At 37.8% G+C, this 16,790-nt stretch overlaps 1 protein-coding gene across 1 annotated transcript; it reads left to right on the top strand.

Annotated features, from left to right (window-relative positions):
• The first annotated feature begins 2,536 nt into the window (after positions 1–2,536).
• On the top strand, positions 2,537–16,770 carry SMIM8 (small integral membrane protein 8). The gene is made up of 3 exons (XM_020976313.2): positions 2,537–2,618; positions 13,049–13,206; positions 16,271–16,770. Exons 2-3 carry the CDS (start codon positions 13,072–13,074, stop codon positions 16,427–16,429), a joined length of 294 nt encoding a protein of 97 aa, XP_020831972.1. The 5' UTR covers positions 2,537–2,618; positions 13,049–13,071; the 3' UTR covers positions 16,430–16,770.
• The last annotated feature ends 20 nt before the right edge of the window (positions 16,771–16,790 follow it).

Here is a 16,790-nt window from a genome sequence, read left to right as displayed (position 1 = left end):
TTCTCCTTGGATACCTCTGTGTTTTTTTTAATTTGAGTGGCATCCCACACAATCCCTTTCTGCCGTGGGATGATATGATGTTTATGGAAGAAGAAACTGGCTAGGTTCAACTTCCTGGTCAGCATGTTACCTTTTACCAGCTGTGTGTGTGTGATCATGGGCACTCTGTTCAAGTCTTTCTTCCTACAGAAAGTGGAGATAGTTTAGGACCTACTCCAAACCACTGTTCTAAAAAGAGCTTTTGGTAAACTTTAAAGCATAATATAAATCTGAATTAACAGTCTATAAACTGCTGATTCTTCAGTCCATGAATCACTTCAGTGGGACAAAAGACAGGCCACCTATCTGATTCATACGGATCTGCTGCCTATTTCCTTCTCCCCACCCCATACTAGAATTAATGGGACAAACAACTTTTTCTTGATGAAATGACAGGAAGGTAATGCCTAGATTTTTTTGTAAAATTTAATATCATAAATCAATTATTCATTCCTGACCCCAACAAAGATGCAAACAATTGTTTGGTTAAAAGCATTAATACTACAAAAGACCAGTCCCTAGACCATCTGGAGGATCCTGACTGAGCATTATGTTGAAAAGCCAAACATTTTCATATAGAATGGACTTTAATTCTATACAGGTAATCTCAGTAATGAAATACCAAACCAACCAATAAATATTAATGCATTGCCTAAAACACAGAAGTTTATTAAAGTGCAAAAGCTGACTTCAGAAAAATTTTAAAACATCTTAGATCCCAAATAATTTTATTTAATTTATTATCAATTGGAATCTTTATCTATGAAATGGCCCTGTTCACTACAATAGGTCCCATGGGTTTACTGCTCTTTAACCTTCTCTAAGACACTCTTCTGGTCATTTATCTTTTAGGATACTAATTTTGTGCTTGTCACTTTAGTAAAAATTGCTCTATGTTGCCATAGTACTTTTTCACCTCTTTCTGATTGTTAGGAGAACGATATGGGGTAAGAAGAAAATGTAAACCTCACATTTCCTTTTCTTTATAACCATCTATTTTTCTGATGCATATACTTTTCTGCCATTGCAGTGATTGAAATACATAGTTTCTACATTCACATATTACTTCTTTATTTGAATTCAGAATGTCTACTGAAGCCAAAAATCAATGAAACCTCAAAATGAAACCAATAAAAACAGTGTAGTTTAGGAACTTTACAAAAAGTTTCAGATTCAGATTAGATTTGCCAACCCTTCATATACATTAGTGTCCAAATCTGGAAGAAACCACCTGGAAACCTGTTAGATTGTTCCACTGCTATTTTTCATTGTTTTAAAAAAAATTAGTATCTATATAGTTATTGATACTGTGAATAAGGGACCAGGAAGATCTGGTTTCAAGTCCTGCCTATTTAACACATACTAGCTGTTCCAACAAGAGTCATTTAACTTTTCAGTGAACTAAAGCACTAAACAATTCTTTGGAACTCAGTTACAGAGAAATAGCCTATCTATATTGGTGGAAAGAGTTTCTTCAAAAGTTTACTAAGAGATCATAGATATAGAGTTGAAAGGAACCTTCTGAGGCCATCTAGTCTAGGCAGTCTTAACCTGGGGTCCATGAACTTGGTTAAAAAAATTAATAACTATTTTAATATTTTTTGTTTCCTTTGTAATGCTATGTATTTTAGTTTGTACATTTGAAAACATTATCCCGAGAGGGGTTTCATAGGCTTCACCAGACTGCCAAAAGGTCAGTATGTAAATATATATATATATTCCATCAAACTCATGTGTACCCCTCAAATACAATATATAATATAAATATATGTAATAATAAATAAAAATAAATTCAATATAAGTGTGAATATTATTTAAGGAAGATACATATTCACAAGTACAATACCACATTCTCAACAGATCTTTCATGTCCCCTCATATTTGGAACATACTCCCTTTTCATTTCTACCTCTCAAAGTCCCTAGCTCTCTTCAAGGGTCAATTAATTCCTTGTCTCCTCTTACACAGGACCTTTCCTAATTCTCCCTTGTGTTACTTCGAATTTACTTATTTACATACCTATTATTTATCCTCTCCCAGACAGCCTTCCTACAGAACATAAGCTCCTTGAGGGCAGTGTCTGTCTTTTTTTTTTTGTCTTTACATAGTCCTAGGCCTAGCATCCTGCCTGGCCAAAAAAAATTTTTTTTTACCGGACTTAATATTTGACTTAATTTTTTTACTTAATTTAAATAGATTTAATTTAATGGACTTAATTTTTCACTGGATTTAACAGATATGGGGAATTCCTGAGGGGAAAATCAACTTTATTAATTTTTTTTTCTCTCTCTCCAATTCACCTCCCACACCTATCCCTATAGATTCGGGTAAGCTAGGACGGGCTGAAGGCCAGCGTTGACGCTCTCCGCCCGGCCAGTGTCAAAAGTGGCCGCCCAGCTACCCCAAGCCCGCCCGGCTCCACGCTCAAAGCACGGCGGCCTCCGGCCAACAGGGGCCGCTAGCGGCGGCGGCGATACTCCTGGCTAAAGGCGGCCGCCTATCCGCTTTCTCCGTCTCGGCGGCGGCGGCGGCGGCCAGGAAGGCAAGAACCGGAGGAGAAGCGCCGGCCCCGGCAGAAGGTGAGCGACGCGGCCGGAGCACGGTGGAGCCGGCGAGGGCACCCCTCGGGTTGTGGGGGTCAGTCCGGCTTGGCCTGAAGGGAGGCTGTGCAGCGCCCAGTGTCCAGCCCTGGGTCTGCGAGGTCCGAGGCCCGCAGCCAGCCCCTCCCCCTCCCCCTCCTGCTTTTTCCTTCCTGTTCCTCTCTTTCCTTCCTCTTCCCCTCCCCCTCCCTCCTCCTCCATTTTTCTTCTCTTTCCTTCCTCCTTCTCCTCCCTCCCTCCAATTCTTCTCCCCCCTCCTCCTTCTACTCCTCTACCTCCCTCCTCATTCTCCTCTTCCTTTCTCCTGCTATCTCTTTCTCCTTCCTTCCTCTTCCTCCTTTCCCCTCCTCTTCCACCTTCCGTTCTCCTCCTTCCTTCCTTCTCCTCCCCCTTTCTTCCCCTTCCACTCCCTCTCCTCTCCCACGATTCATTTTCCTCCACCTTCCTCTATTGTCCTCTTATCTTCACACTTCTCTCTCTTCCCTCTGCTATCCTTCCCCCTACTCCATTTTTTCCTCTCCTGTTGTCCTCTTTCTCCTCCTTTCTTCACCTTGCTCCCATATCTTCTTTCTCCTGTTCTCTACTTTTTCCATTCTCACCCCTCTATCATTGTTTTCCCCTTTCTCCCTTCTGCTGTCCTGCCTGCATCTCTTCTGCTCTGCCACCTTTCTTCCACTCTCCTTCCTCTATCCTTCTGCTTTTCTTCCTCTTTCTCCCATATGCTCCTCCTTCTACTGCCTTCCCTTTGTCCTTCTCCATTTTTCTTCCACTCTCCCCAGCAAGACACTCTTTTTTATCTCTTTCTCCTCTTGTTTCTCCTTCATCTGTCTCCTCCCTCCTTTCTCCATTCTTTCTCCTCTACATTCCTCATCTATTCTTTTCCTTGGGCTCTCCTCCCTCTCCTCTACTTTCTCAACTCTCCCCCTTCTATCATCATCCTTTTCCTCCTCATTCTTCTCTGCCCTTCTCCTTCTATTCTTGGCCCTTTCTCCTCCTCTTCTGCCTTTCTCCTCACCCTTTCTCTGCTCTCTCCCCTTTCTATCATCCTCCTTTTCCTTCTCATTCTCCTCTGCCCTTTTCATCATCCTTCTTCTGTACCCTTCCTCCACTTTCTTCAGTCATCCTCCTTTTTCTTCTGTGCTCTCCTTCTGCTGTCTTCCCTTCGTCCTTTTCCTTTCTCCTGTTTCAGAGCCACCTTGGAGATCAGCAGCATTTTGGTTTTCACATCCTCTGCAGCTCTGCTATCTACCATTTTACACACACACACACACACACCACACACACACACACACACACACACACACACACACACACACACACACACACCACACACACACACACACACACACACCCCCAGGTATCCTCACCACCCCACCATTCAGCCATTCAGCCCCCTCTTCCCTTGCAGACTTACTTTCACACCCTACATACTAGAAATGCCTCACCCTTCCACCCTCACATTGGAAATGCCCCACAGGGCCCCGAAAAATACACAGACCCACTGCTAAAGGCCGCCTACCACCAGAGCACAGTATAATGCAGTAGGTCCATCTGTTTACTAACCCCATAACTACCATTAGCTGTATGACAGATTTTGGAGGCTGAATGCACCAACCTCCCCCTCTTAAGTGAAGACAGAGTTTTGAAAACTTACCACAAAAGATGTGATTTTTGTAATTTTGTACCATTAAAGCCCAGAAGTTGTGTTTTGCCTTGCCACGTTAATGTATGCCACAGATTCTATATAATTCTTTTCCTGTCGGATGCTTCCTTCCATTAAGAATCGTCTCTTTTATAGTGTCAGCCTAATAATAAACTTTACTCAGAATCCCTGTACAATGTAAAATTGGTATTGAAGGTAAATTGAAAGTATTAATTTTCTGTCGTCAAGTTTCTTATAGGTTATTGTTAATTCTGTATAAATCATTTCAAAAAGAATACTATCATTTCTTCAGATTCAGTAAGGTAAATAAAAGGAAGGTAGTTTTCCTTTTACTATTACAAAATGTAATGCATCATCTAAAAGGATTGAATGTGTTGAAAATTTCAGCTGGGGACACTGGTCCTGTGAAAAGAGCACAAAAGGTGGAGTTTAAATCTCAGTTCTGCTACATACCTCAGCTTCTTAATCTATAAAACGAGGAGTTTGGACTAGATGGCTTCTAAGGTCTTTTGCCTCTGTGGTGACTTTTAAGGCCCCTCCCAGCTTTAGATTGTGATCAATCCTATGATACTATGATTTGATCTTATTGGGAACTCCAGGTAGAAAATTGCTTCCACCTATGCAGATGTGCTGGCTTCTCTACTTTGAAGTCTAACAGTTGCCTCCAGGCACATAAAGGTTCCTTGCCTAAGGTTCCATAGCTAGTATTTGTCAAAAGCATGATTTGAACCATATCTTTTTGACTCCATGCCCTACCCTCTATCTTACTCTTGAACTTTTAACAGCTTATATATAAACATATAAGCTAAGAATTGAGCAATTATTTATTTTTATTTTTATTCTCCAAGGTATTTTTTTAAAAATTCTAGACTTTAAAGCATTTTGCTTTAAAAAAATTATAAAGTAGCTCTAGTGCAGTAAACAAGGGAAACTAAAAATCTAAAATATTCTTGCACTTTTATTGGAATTTCATTGCCACTATTTTTACCTCCATATTGATTTGTCTTTCATTAAGATGATTATGTAGAACACATTTTTCTCTAAAAATACTACCTAAATTTTCAATGTATTGACCTAATTTTTTAGTAAATGCTTACACTCCTGCCAGTTTTATGTCAAAATGAATTTTTTAATGTCACTAGCAAAATATTCTGAACCAACCTCCACTTTAATATAGCATTGTACTGTGGTTCTGTAAGGAAGGAGGAAATCTTAAGCTTTGGAAACAAAGTTCCAAATACAACTAGTTCAGTTTATTCACAGGTGTATTATCCATGCCCTTTAGCGGATCTCCATATTCCTTTACTGGCTTTTTTGTTGTTCCGCTAGGGGGCATATGTGGAAGAGAGAAAAAAAAAAACCATGAAATACGCAGGAGTGGGAAACATTTTATTTTCAGTGGAGGCTCAAGCAACCCAGAGAAAAACAATCAATAGATAGCTACATCAAGTAAAAAGCAATTTAGCAGAGAGTTAGGGGTTTTTTTTAAAGAAAATATAAATTATGTATTTCACTTACCTGATTTTAAAATTGTGAGCAGAGAATATATAACTTCATCAAATATTTCTTCAGAAATGCAGAAAGACCTCGAATTCTGTGGTTTTGGTGCTACTTACACCCACACATATAGCAATCTCATCACACCTTACTAGACGTCTAAGTCTTCATGAGTTGCAGTGCCCCCAAACCTTCTCCTGGCCAGCCTTGTGCTGATGTGCCACCACATACTTAGGCTAGCCTTTATGCAACATAACCACAGTCCATTTATAGATTTATAGAGTCTGTTAAAGCCTTGTGCTCTACTAGTAAGGATGGCCTTTGGGACCCCAGCATGATCTTCACACCATACAAAGTTACTAGGAGAGGATTCAGCAAAAAGAATAAGTCATTTTACAAGTATATCAGTATTATTGTCAGTTAAGGGAGTAGGAAAGATGGAAAACCACAACAGAAGAGGAAAGAGAAGAAAAAGGGGAAAGAGAGTGGAGAAGATTTAGTTAGGGTCTGAAGTAAATAGATCAACTGGGGATAAAACGTTTATAAAATTCACATCTTGTTTACTTGAATAACAGGGTGAATTTGAGAGTAAAATACTTCTTGCCACTAATCCTTGAAATTCTTGTTCTTCCTTTAGCAGTTTAGAAAGATCCTTCCCATTCTTAAAGAAAAATTTCTGCTTTTTAGTTTTACATTCAGAATTTACAATTTTTTTCTGTGGAATTTTGAAAAAGTCAAGGCAACATAGTAGACAGAAATAGTGTTAGCCTAAGCATCAGAAGCCTGACACTCCAGCCTTCTCTCTGTCACTGATGCAGAGCAGGTCATTTCAATGTCTCACCTTTTTCATCTCATACTAGATGATCTCTAAGGAGTCTTCTAGGATTTATTAAAGTTTTAGAAATGTCCTCAGCATCCTAGGGATATGTATGATCACTGTTTCTCAAAAGTTGTCTTATTTCCTTTGAAAGATCAGAGCTGCCTCTTCTATGATGTCTAGTGGCAAATAGTATTTGTTCTGTGTCCCTCCCCTCTCCTTCCCGAATCAAATCTGTTTTTTAAATATGTTAGGGTCCTAGTAGGTACATATCCAGTAGAAACCAAAGAAATTGTTAACAGATAATAGATTTTTAAAAACCTTTATGCTTTCAGCTGGTCTTTAACATAAAACAAGCATTTGCTCAGTGCCTATTATGTGCATTGATCAGTGAGGATTTATTAAGCATCTACTCTGTGCCAGGTATTATGCTAGGCACTGAAGGTACAAGTACAAAGAATGAAACAATCTTTAGTGTCATGGCGTTTACATTCAGTGGGAGAGTCAGCAAGTACATACGTAGGTGTATATAGAATGGCAGGAAACAATTCATATATCAGATGATATTTGAACCAGATCTTCAAGGAAGAGAGAGATTCTCTGAAAGAGATGAGAAAGGATTATATTAAAAGCATGTAGGATAGCCAGTGCAAGGGCATAAAGACAGGAAATGGAGTGCCATGTATGTAGAACAAAGACAAGGCCAGTTTGATTGGATCATAATGTGTGGGAAGGGGAATAATGTATAACAAGTCTGGAAAGGTAAGTTAGGACCAGGCTGTAAAGGGCTTTGAAAAAAAAAACTATGTTTTGTTCTAGAGGCAATGGGGAGCCACTGGAGTTTACTGAATGGGGGAGTGACGTGGTCAGACCTGTGTTTAAGGAACATCACCTTGGCAGCTGTGTGGATGATAGACTTGAGTGGGGAAAGACTTGAAGAAGGAAGACCAGTTTGGAGGCAATTGTATTAGTCTAGTTGAGGGTCAATGAATTACAAAAGAATTAGAATCAGCTGAGATCAAAAATGCCTTTTATGACTTTTGATGTTTATACATGGAATACATCAGTATTTCAAGGAACTATAATTTTATCACTGTGGGTACTCCATCTACCATTGCAGGCAGATTATAGCCCTTCTTAGTAGACGTCTTCACACAGAAGGTGCTTATTGTTTCTTTGATCAATCTTAGAGTTATCGTGGTCTAAAAATTCATCATGTTGTAACAGCATCATCCTTGTTACCTAGGTAGCCCTCTAGGAATTTAGGCCAGTTGTCAAATGACAAAGACCTACAGTTCATCACTGAGCCTCTGCTTAAGGAATCCCCCCTTGGTACAACTTGTTAAGAGTTTGTACTTTCCTATTGAAGTCTTTGAGAATACACTCACTGCTTGGATGACACAATAAGGTATAGGGATTCACTTAACCCCAGTTGCCCGCCCCCCGCCTCTCTCTCTCTCTCTCTCTTTCTCTCTCTCTCTCTCTCTCTCTCTCTCTCTCTCTCTCTCTCTCTCTCTCTCACACACACACACACACACACACACACACACACACTCTCACTCATAAAAAAAATAAGATGTAGGGGTAGGATTTTAATGAACGTAAATTTAGAAATAGTATTTGTTTTATTGTTTTGAGTCTCTTCCCCCTAATTCAAATCTATTTGTTAATTTAAACAGTCATATTTTTGAAGGTGATTTGAAGGTGTAAAATCTTAATTTAAAAAAAAATCCTTTGTCACTCAGATTACTTTTTGATATTATAATTCTAAATATTTTAAGAGTAGATAGGTAAAGATTCTTTGTTGTCTTATAGCTATTAGCTTCTTGTCCTTTAGGGGTAACTGTTAATGTTTTAAGGGAGGTTGGCAAGCATAGGTGAGGAAGCAATAAATTAATCTGTAGTAAATTTTGTTGTTTTAGAGAAGGCAAATTGGGGAGAGAAATTTAATTTTCTGGTATCAAATAATATGGACCATTGCCTTCATAGTAAATCTCTTAAAATATGTGGTATTAAGTATTTCAGTCATTTGTTAGTGAATATGAGCTGACTTGTTTACTAATCTCTGCTCAAACCTCTCAGTTTGAGTTGAGAATTTGTAACAGAAATAAGGCTAGCACAGAGGCTTGTGTACTAGGTGTGTTACTAAGTAATACTTCTAGAAAAAGGAGGAAACAGCTAGATGCCAATTTTTAAATTATAAATTTACTCAGAATCTTATAACAGAAATTGAAAAATATCCATCTTTATAAAGAATGTGTGATAGTAATCTTGATAAGTATTATATACATGTATAATGTCCAAATCCAGGCTATTCTTGAATAGAGATATAACTCTAAAACAAGATTTTTTTGAGGGGAAAAATACATAATAAGGACATATTGAAAAGTGAATACAAAAAATTACCCCATTAAAATATATATTTGAGAGAAGGTTTTTTTTTTTCACAAAAAGGAACTATATTTATTTAACAACATTAAGTTCCATCAGTATGCTAGGCTCAAGGATACAAAGGTAGAAATTAAGACAGTCCAGTCTCTGCCCTCAGGGAGCTTGCATTCTACATAAATAAGCTGCCACAGAGAAATGTAGAAATTGAGAATAGCAAACGTGAAGTTTGCACTGGGGGACTCAGAAGGAAAATATATATGGGCCACTTTTACTTTCTTCTCCTTCATGTCTTCTCTCTACTCCTGAGACAGCTGCAGTAATCTGTCACCTTTTTTGCTTCAATCCCCTTACTTCCCAGTTTGCTCTTGTTTTTTAACATTGAATTTTACAGAGCAAGTGTGTAGTCTAAGTTGAGGAAAAAGTGTAAAGTCTTTGGAGATGGTGACTTCTCCAGATCTATTCCTAACATTCATTCTTAGGGGACCTTTTAAGCCTGAGGTTTCAGGAGAGGAAATGATCATTGATAGAGTCTGCAGTGTGATCTCTTTTTTTAAAATGCCTTGCAGGCAGTTGTTGAAGAGGTAGAGGCAGAAAGCGATCTGCCTCCTATACTTTGCAGCACAAGTAACAAGGGCATCTGGAATAGGCTTCTGTAACCTGTGGGAAATTGTTGCTTCTGCCATGGAAACTCTGAAATTTAAGTTCTGTCTTTGCAACAAAAATATGATCTTAGGCAGCCTTCAGAGCTGCCCTTTATAAAAGTCAGATTCAAGAGGAAAATCCAGCCTTTGTTTGAATCACTTTGTAGCTCCTACAAGAATAAAATCCCAAGCAGGTAGCAGGATCATCCAGTTTAGAGCTGGACCTTAGATATCATCTATTTCAATTATCAAAGTAAAATCAATGTTTTCAGTTAAGATGTCCCAATAACTTATCAGAATGAATTTTTTCTGGGGTTGAATTAACTTCTTCATTAACTGAGTTTTCATGAAAGTTGTATCAATAATAATATTATACTATTAGCTAACTTTTATATAGTAAGTTAAGGTTTACAGATTGCTTTACATATTTTAACTCAGGTTAAGCAGTTCTGTCTTGTCATTTTAATGTGAATAATGAATATAATAATCACTTCTTATAAACACAATATGAAGCCGTTATTTTAGTAATCTGTACCTATTTGTTTTGTTTAAAAAAATGTCTAATTCAATTCATTGTCATGAATGTTCCCTGTTTCTTCTGGGACTGAGAGTCCTGGCTTCTAGTCCTAGTTCTTTCATTAACTTGTATTGTGATGTGAACAAATTATGTCTCCTCTTTGGGCATCTGTTTCCTTATCTGTAAAATCAAAGGCTTGGACTAGATGATCTCTAAGATTCTCTATGTTTACCACTCTAAGATTCTTCTTATTAACTATAAAATTGCTTTCAGCTGAATGATTACTTCATGCTGAGTTTTCTCTTTCCCACGTTCACAGTCTATTAGCACAAGGAGAATGTAACTGTGGTACATGGCTTAAGTGTGTGTGTTGGTGACTGACACCGTGTCACTTAAATCACAAAGTATACACACGATCTATCCATCCCGCTCCCATGGCTAAGCAAGGAAAGCTGAGACACCACCAGTTTTCATTGGAAGAGAAAATGAAAGTGGTAGAAGTAGTAGATACTGGGCGAAAAAAAGGAGATGTAGCAAAGGAATTTGGGATCACTCCATCTACTTTGTCCACTTTTTTGAAGGACCGAGCCAAAATTGAAGAGAAAGTGAGGAAAGGAATACTGGGACCTAAATGAAAGTGAATGAGAGGTGCACTTTATGGTGACATTGACTCGGCAGTGTTTGCATGGTATCAAGATGTGCGAGCAATGAATGGCCCCATCAGTGGTCCACTTGTTCGGCAGAAGGCCCTGGACTTTGCCAGCCTTCTTGGTCATGATGAGTTTCAAGCAAGTGTAGGCTGGCTGAACAGATTTTGTGCACAGTGTGGAACTGTGTCAAAAGTAGTCTGTAAAGAAGAGAATACTGCTGCCATGGAGAAGATAAGTGACTTGCGTGCAGGAGAAATTAAAAAGCTAATTGCTGACTGTAGCCTTGATGATGTTTTTAATGCTGATGAAACAGGTATGCTTTATCAGTAGCTGCCTCATCATATACTCTCAGCCAAAGGTAACATTTGTAAAGGAGACAAAGATTGACAGCTCTTTTCTGTTGCAATGCATCAGGGACAGAAAAGATGAGACCTCTCATCATTGGCAAGTCAGCTAAGCCACATTGTTTTAGGAATGTCCTTTGCTCCCTTGTGATTACCAAGCCAATACACATGCTCGAATGACACAGGATTTATTTAATGAGTGGCTGGTAAAGATTGATGTGAGCATGAAAGGAGCAAAAAACAATATCCTCATGTTAATTGACAATTGCTCTGCCCACAACACAGTTCCACACTTAGAACATGTCCGCGTTGAATTTCTGCCAATGAACTGCACAGCCATCTTGCAGCCTTTGGATCGGGGCATAATACGCACTGTGAAAGCTCACTACAGAAGCCAGCTACTGAAACAATTTTTTCTCAATCTGGATGACAAAGACAAAAAGGAGAAAATTAATATGAAACAGGCCATTGATATGATCGCTGAAGCCTGGTGGTCTATGGAGCCATCTACACTAGTGAAATGCTGGCATAAAACTGGTATGATCCCAGTGGAATCACCTGATGTAGACCTGGAAGAAGATCACAAGCCAAATGTAGTATTTGAAAAAATATGGCACTCAATAGCCATTGCCACTGGCATCTCAGACCAATTTGATTTTGAAGATTTTGTTGCTGCAGATAACAATTTAATTGTTTCTCAAGAGTCAGAGAACACAGAAATTATTGAAAGAGTGCTTACCCATGTAAAAATGGAACCCCAAAGTGATGATGAGTGTGATGGGGCTGAAGAAATGGAACAGCTACCTGTGACTGTTTCAGAAGCCGTAGCGAGTGTTGAAAGCCTAAAATGTTTTCTTTCTACTCAAACAGATGTTCCCAACGAGGTGTTTGCACAATTAAGTGGCATAGATGAGTATTTAGTGACCAGTGCAACACAAGCCATTTTTTAAAAAAACAACAGAAATGTGGATGATTTTGCTCTCCATTAAATAAAATGTGTAATTATTGCCTGTGAAGTCTGTAAAAACAGAAGACCTAATAAATAAAAGACTTTTTGTTATAAGCGACTTAATAAGAAATGTCTGTCAGAATGTAAGAATGAATCTTTAAGTCTTATTTCATAAATTTTTCTGTACAATGAAATGAAATTTCAGCTTAAAAACAAAATACTACAAGTTTTCAGTGTTTGTAAAAGGTTATAGGTTTTATTGGTCGTTGTTTTGTTTTTTTTGCCACTAGATGGCAGGAATGGTAAGTCATTCTTGGGCCTAATCTTACTAGAGGGGAAAACAAAACTTCACAAAGGTTGACAATGAAATGAAGAGATTCAAGACATATAGGTGTATGCACCCAGTATAGAGGTGGGAGAAACTTGGAAGACATGCAGGAGCAGAAAGAGAGTGATAGTAAACATGGGAATGAGTAAAGAATGGAAAGAACTTAGTAGTTAAATTGAAGGAGAAGATAGATCATGCCTACCTAGAAAGCACATTGGGAATTGCTCATAGGTTGGGGAGACAGGAGAAGCAGTGAGCCCCGCAAAATGGGAAGCACGATGGCTGCAGTTGGGGACCAGTAAACATAAGAATGGGTGTTAAAGAAGGACATAACCACTTTTCTCAAGGAATGTGGTTATGGGAATGGATGTGAGAAAGTTGGAAGATGAATGGAAGAATTGGGGGGATAACACTTAATACACTGATCAATATATACCTTTAGTATGTCTAAGGTATAAGAAGATTAAATCTGACTCAAGTTATTAGGCCTTAGGTTTACACCAGTATAGAGTTACTTTACTTCTTCAGATTCTGTTGATTTCAAATGGTTTCAAAGGGCAATTAAACAAGGAAACAGTTATGAAGAAAAAATGTCTTTTATTTTGTCTTTAGGTAATAGATCATCTTTAATCAAGATGTCTTCAGCACCTGAGCCTCCAACCTTTAAAAATGAACCACTCAAAGAGAAACACTTTCGAATCCCAGGGCTCAGGGGGACCCGCACAACCACCTTATTTCGAGCTGTGAATCCAGAGCTTTTCATTAAACCTGTAAGAAGTATATCCAAAAGCAATTAAGAATATATACATATATATATTTATTCTGACTTAATCTTGGGAAATAGAAAGTCCTTGTGTTTCCCCATGTGGTTTGATTTTTCATTGGAGTTTAATGTTGGATAAGGAAAGTTTTGTATGTATGAATAATAGGTTCTAGTAGATGGAAGAAAAATCTTTAACTTTTATTATGCTAAAATGAACTAAATATATTTACAGTTCTTGGGGAACATGATAGAAAATGATGTCTGACTCTTAAAACCTTTTAAAAAAACAAATAAAATGTTTTTCCCTGTCATTTCTATCATTTAAAAAATTTGCTGTGGCTTAGAAATTTGGAAATGAGGGGACAGAGATAACTTGTTAATCCTTTCAGTTCATGACTATCCTTTACTAAGAATGCTCTCATACTATACATTAATAACCTAACAATGCTTCCTGATGTTCCTAACTTAATATCAGCAAGTAGAGTGTTCACCAGATTAGACCAGGTCCATTGGGAAATATTGTCTTGTGTTAAGTCATGTTACTTAACTTATGCTATGTAGATTTTAAAGTAAATTAGACCCCTGCCATTTTTTCTGCTATCCATTCTCCTCCAGTAGTTCAGGCATACTTATTACAGTCGTCATAAGACCCTGACACCAGAGCACAGAACTAGGTCCATCAGGTAGAAGGAAGTTAATGAGATTTCAGCTTAATATAAGGAAAAAGTTTCTAGCAATAAGAGCTATATGAAGAAAAAAACTTAAAATAGGATGCTTTGGTGAGCACTGAGCTCCCTGTCACCGGAGGTCTTCAAGTAGACATTGGGTGGCCATGTATCAGTAATGGGTAGTAGACATTACTACTTCAGGTTGGACTAGAAAATCTAATAAATAATTTCCAACTCTGCTATTCTGTGATTCTTAAAATATTCTTATGCCTAAATTTTAGTTCACATTTATATTATAAAAATAGTAATTCCTAGCTATATGATTCTTTAAGGTTTGCTGAAAGCTTTATACATGTTATCTCTTTTGATCATCACCACTTTGTTACATAGGTGCTATTATTGCATAAGCCCATTTTAAAAATAAGAAAACAGGCTGAGAGGTTAAATTCAGTCTTTCTTCACTCTGTATAAAAGTTACTGTTTATTAAGTTTATGAACTTCCTCACTACACCCTAAAGAATGGGTGATTTCAGTATTATCTTCATTTTCCTGATCAGGAGATGGAAGTTCAGAGGGGAGTGTTAAGTGATAGCCCTATAGTCACATAAGCTAGTAATTAATTGGTTATTTGTATCCCAAGTACAGTACACTATGACTAAAAACAGAAGCTAGTGGTTTGATGAAAATGGTTTAAAAACAGATATAAATTAAAATCTACTACTTGAGATCTTACATTACTTTAGGGAAAACAATAATTAGCATTTTGGTTATTCAATCTCCAGTATAAAATACTTGGAAGTCAATTAGATCAAATCTTATAATCTAATCCCTGAGTCTAGATAGTGTGTGAGATGATTTTGAACTAATGTGTTTCCCATTATGTAGAAAAGTGAAAAAAAAAACACAGGAATAACAAATTGAGGCTCTTGAGAGCTGATTGTTTGTCTTTTAACATCTTTCAAAGAGAAATCATTTTAGGGAAAATGTTTCTTTTTCATTTTGTTAATGAAATTTGAAATTTAAATAAATTCATAGTATAGAAAATTTGGGTGAAAGTTATAAAGAAATATAAATTACTCGAATCCTTTCAGCTCATCCATTACCTTCTATCAGTGTTATATGCACTGACATAATAGGAGGATTTTTTTGTCCAGTATAAAAATGCTAAAGGGGTTTAAGGACTGAGGGACCATAATACAGTATATAGGCCAAGGAGAAGCTTTGGAATTTTGGGCAACTTTTTGATCTCCAGAATTTGTAGGACCTGAGGCCCATTACCATACCTTTCAATGCTTCCTCTAGAAGTTGCACCAATAATTTGCTATTTGAAATTCAACAAATATCTATGAAGTATCTGCTATGTGTGTGTCACTGTGTTCAGAGCTGGGTATTGTGAGGATTTTTTTTAGCTGTGTATAGTGAAGTCTTCAGATAAAAAACTAAGTTAAAAATCCTCATTCCGCATAAATGACTTCAGCTCTATAGTTATTTTTGTACGTGTCATGTCCTTTGGTTAGACTCAAAGCTCCATGAAGGCAGAGACGGTGGGCAGAAGCCACTGGGCAGTGGTTTCATTGATACAGCAAACTTCTAAAGATGAAGTTTTCTCTACTAACAGATTGGCACCTGCTCTGCAACTTAAAATTTTAAAGAGTTGCCTGGGCCAATAAGAGGTTAAATGACTTGTCCAGGGTCACACAACTAGTAGGTGTTAGAGGGAGGACTTGAACCCAGTTTTCCTCACTGTAAGCCCAGCTCTCTATCCACTATCCATAGAAGATGGTTTGTTATCGACCTGGAGGCATTTTGCAAGGACAGCCGATTCTCAGTTTTTCTTATAAAGAGGGAAGAGGTACACCATCAGGACAGTGACATCCCTAGACACCCATTTTAATCACAACCCCTCATTCCTCACCTCCACTCTCATTAAAACCCATGAATTTGAGTTCTGCTTCATAGAGTTTCAGAGCTGGGAAAGAACTATAGGGATCCTCTGGGTCAGTCCTTACGTTTTACGTAGGAGGAAGCTATAAGCAAAGAGACAGATCTGAAGCTGAGGTCTCTTGACTCCTAGTGTAGCATCCATTCTGTGACATGTCTCTTGTACTTCTCTATGCTCAGTGCTGGTGGACACGTTAACAAGTAGCAAAGGGTCCAAGGAACATGCCACAAAAAGAAAAACAGCAGCGAGGCTCCTGGCTAATCCCCAAACTGGAGAATGTGCCCCTAGATAATCGAGTTGATGTTGAAAAATTATTACTGTTAATGATACAAAAGATGCTATGATACTACATCTAAGCTTTATAATGATAATGTGCATTCCAGAAGCAGTGTTGGAAGATACCTGCAGCACTCAAAAGTAATATCCTTAATGAGGTTATACTTTTTTTTTCCCTTTGACAGAACAAACCTGTTATGATTTTTGGAATGATAACACTTACACTTTGCGTGGCTTATATTGGTTACCTACATGCAACTCAAGAGAATAAAAAGGACCTCTATGAAGCTATTGACAGTGAGGGAGCCAGATATATGAGGAGAAAAACATCTAAATGGGATTAATAGTGCTGATTACTACAGACAGAGCTGTATTAAGGTCTCTGAGATCTTCAGATGAAAGACTATATTGTACCAGGTATCATGTTTATTATCCTGCATTGTATTTATGTGTAAAGAATGTTAACAATTTGGCATCCAGATTTCTGTATTGAATTCTGCCTTTCATAGCTATAGCTCCTTCCCTTTACACATACATAAAAAGGTTCAATTTTTTCCTCCTAGCAAAACCTCTTTCAGAGTTCGATAAGAATACCAGTCATCTCTGTTGAATTGTGTAATAAAAGTAAAAGAAAAATGGTTGCCTTTGGTTGGTATTCTCAATAAACCAGAAAGAGACTGTCTCAGTAGCTGTTTGGTTCCTTTT

This window comes from Phascolarctos cinereus, unplaced genomic scaffold, assembly GCF_003287225.1.
Source record: "Phascolarctos cinereus isolate Bilbo 61053 unplaced genomic scaffold, phaCin_HiC Scaffold_5;HRSCAF=322, whole genome shotgun sequence".
Taxonomy (NCBI): Eukaryota; Metazoa; Chordata; class Mammalia; order Diprotodontia; family Phascolarctidae; genus Phascolarctos; species Phascolarctos cinereus.
Note: the sequence above shows the minus strand (reverse complement) of the source record. Positions and strands in the feature narration are given on the sequence as shown.

Coding starts and splice junctions, on each gene's coding strand:
- SMIM8 (XM_020976313.2), top strand. CDS start 13,072: ATGTCTTCAGCACCTGAGCCTCCAACCTTTAAAAATGAACCACTCAAA. Junction 13,207..16,270: donor CAGAGCTTTTCATTAAACCT/GTAAGAAGTATA, acceptor TCCCTTTGACAG/AACAAACCTGTTATGATTTT.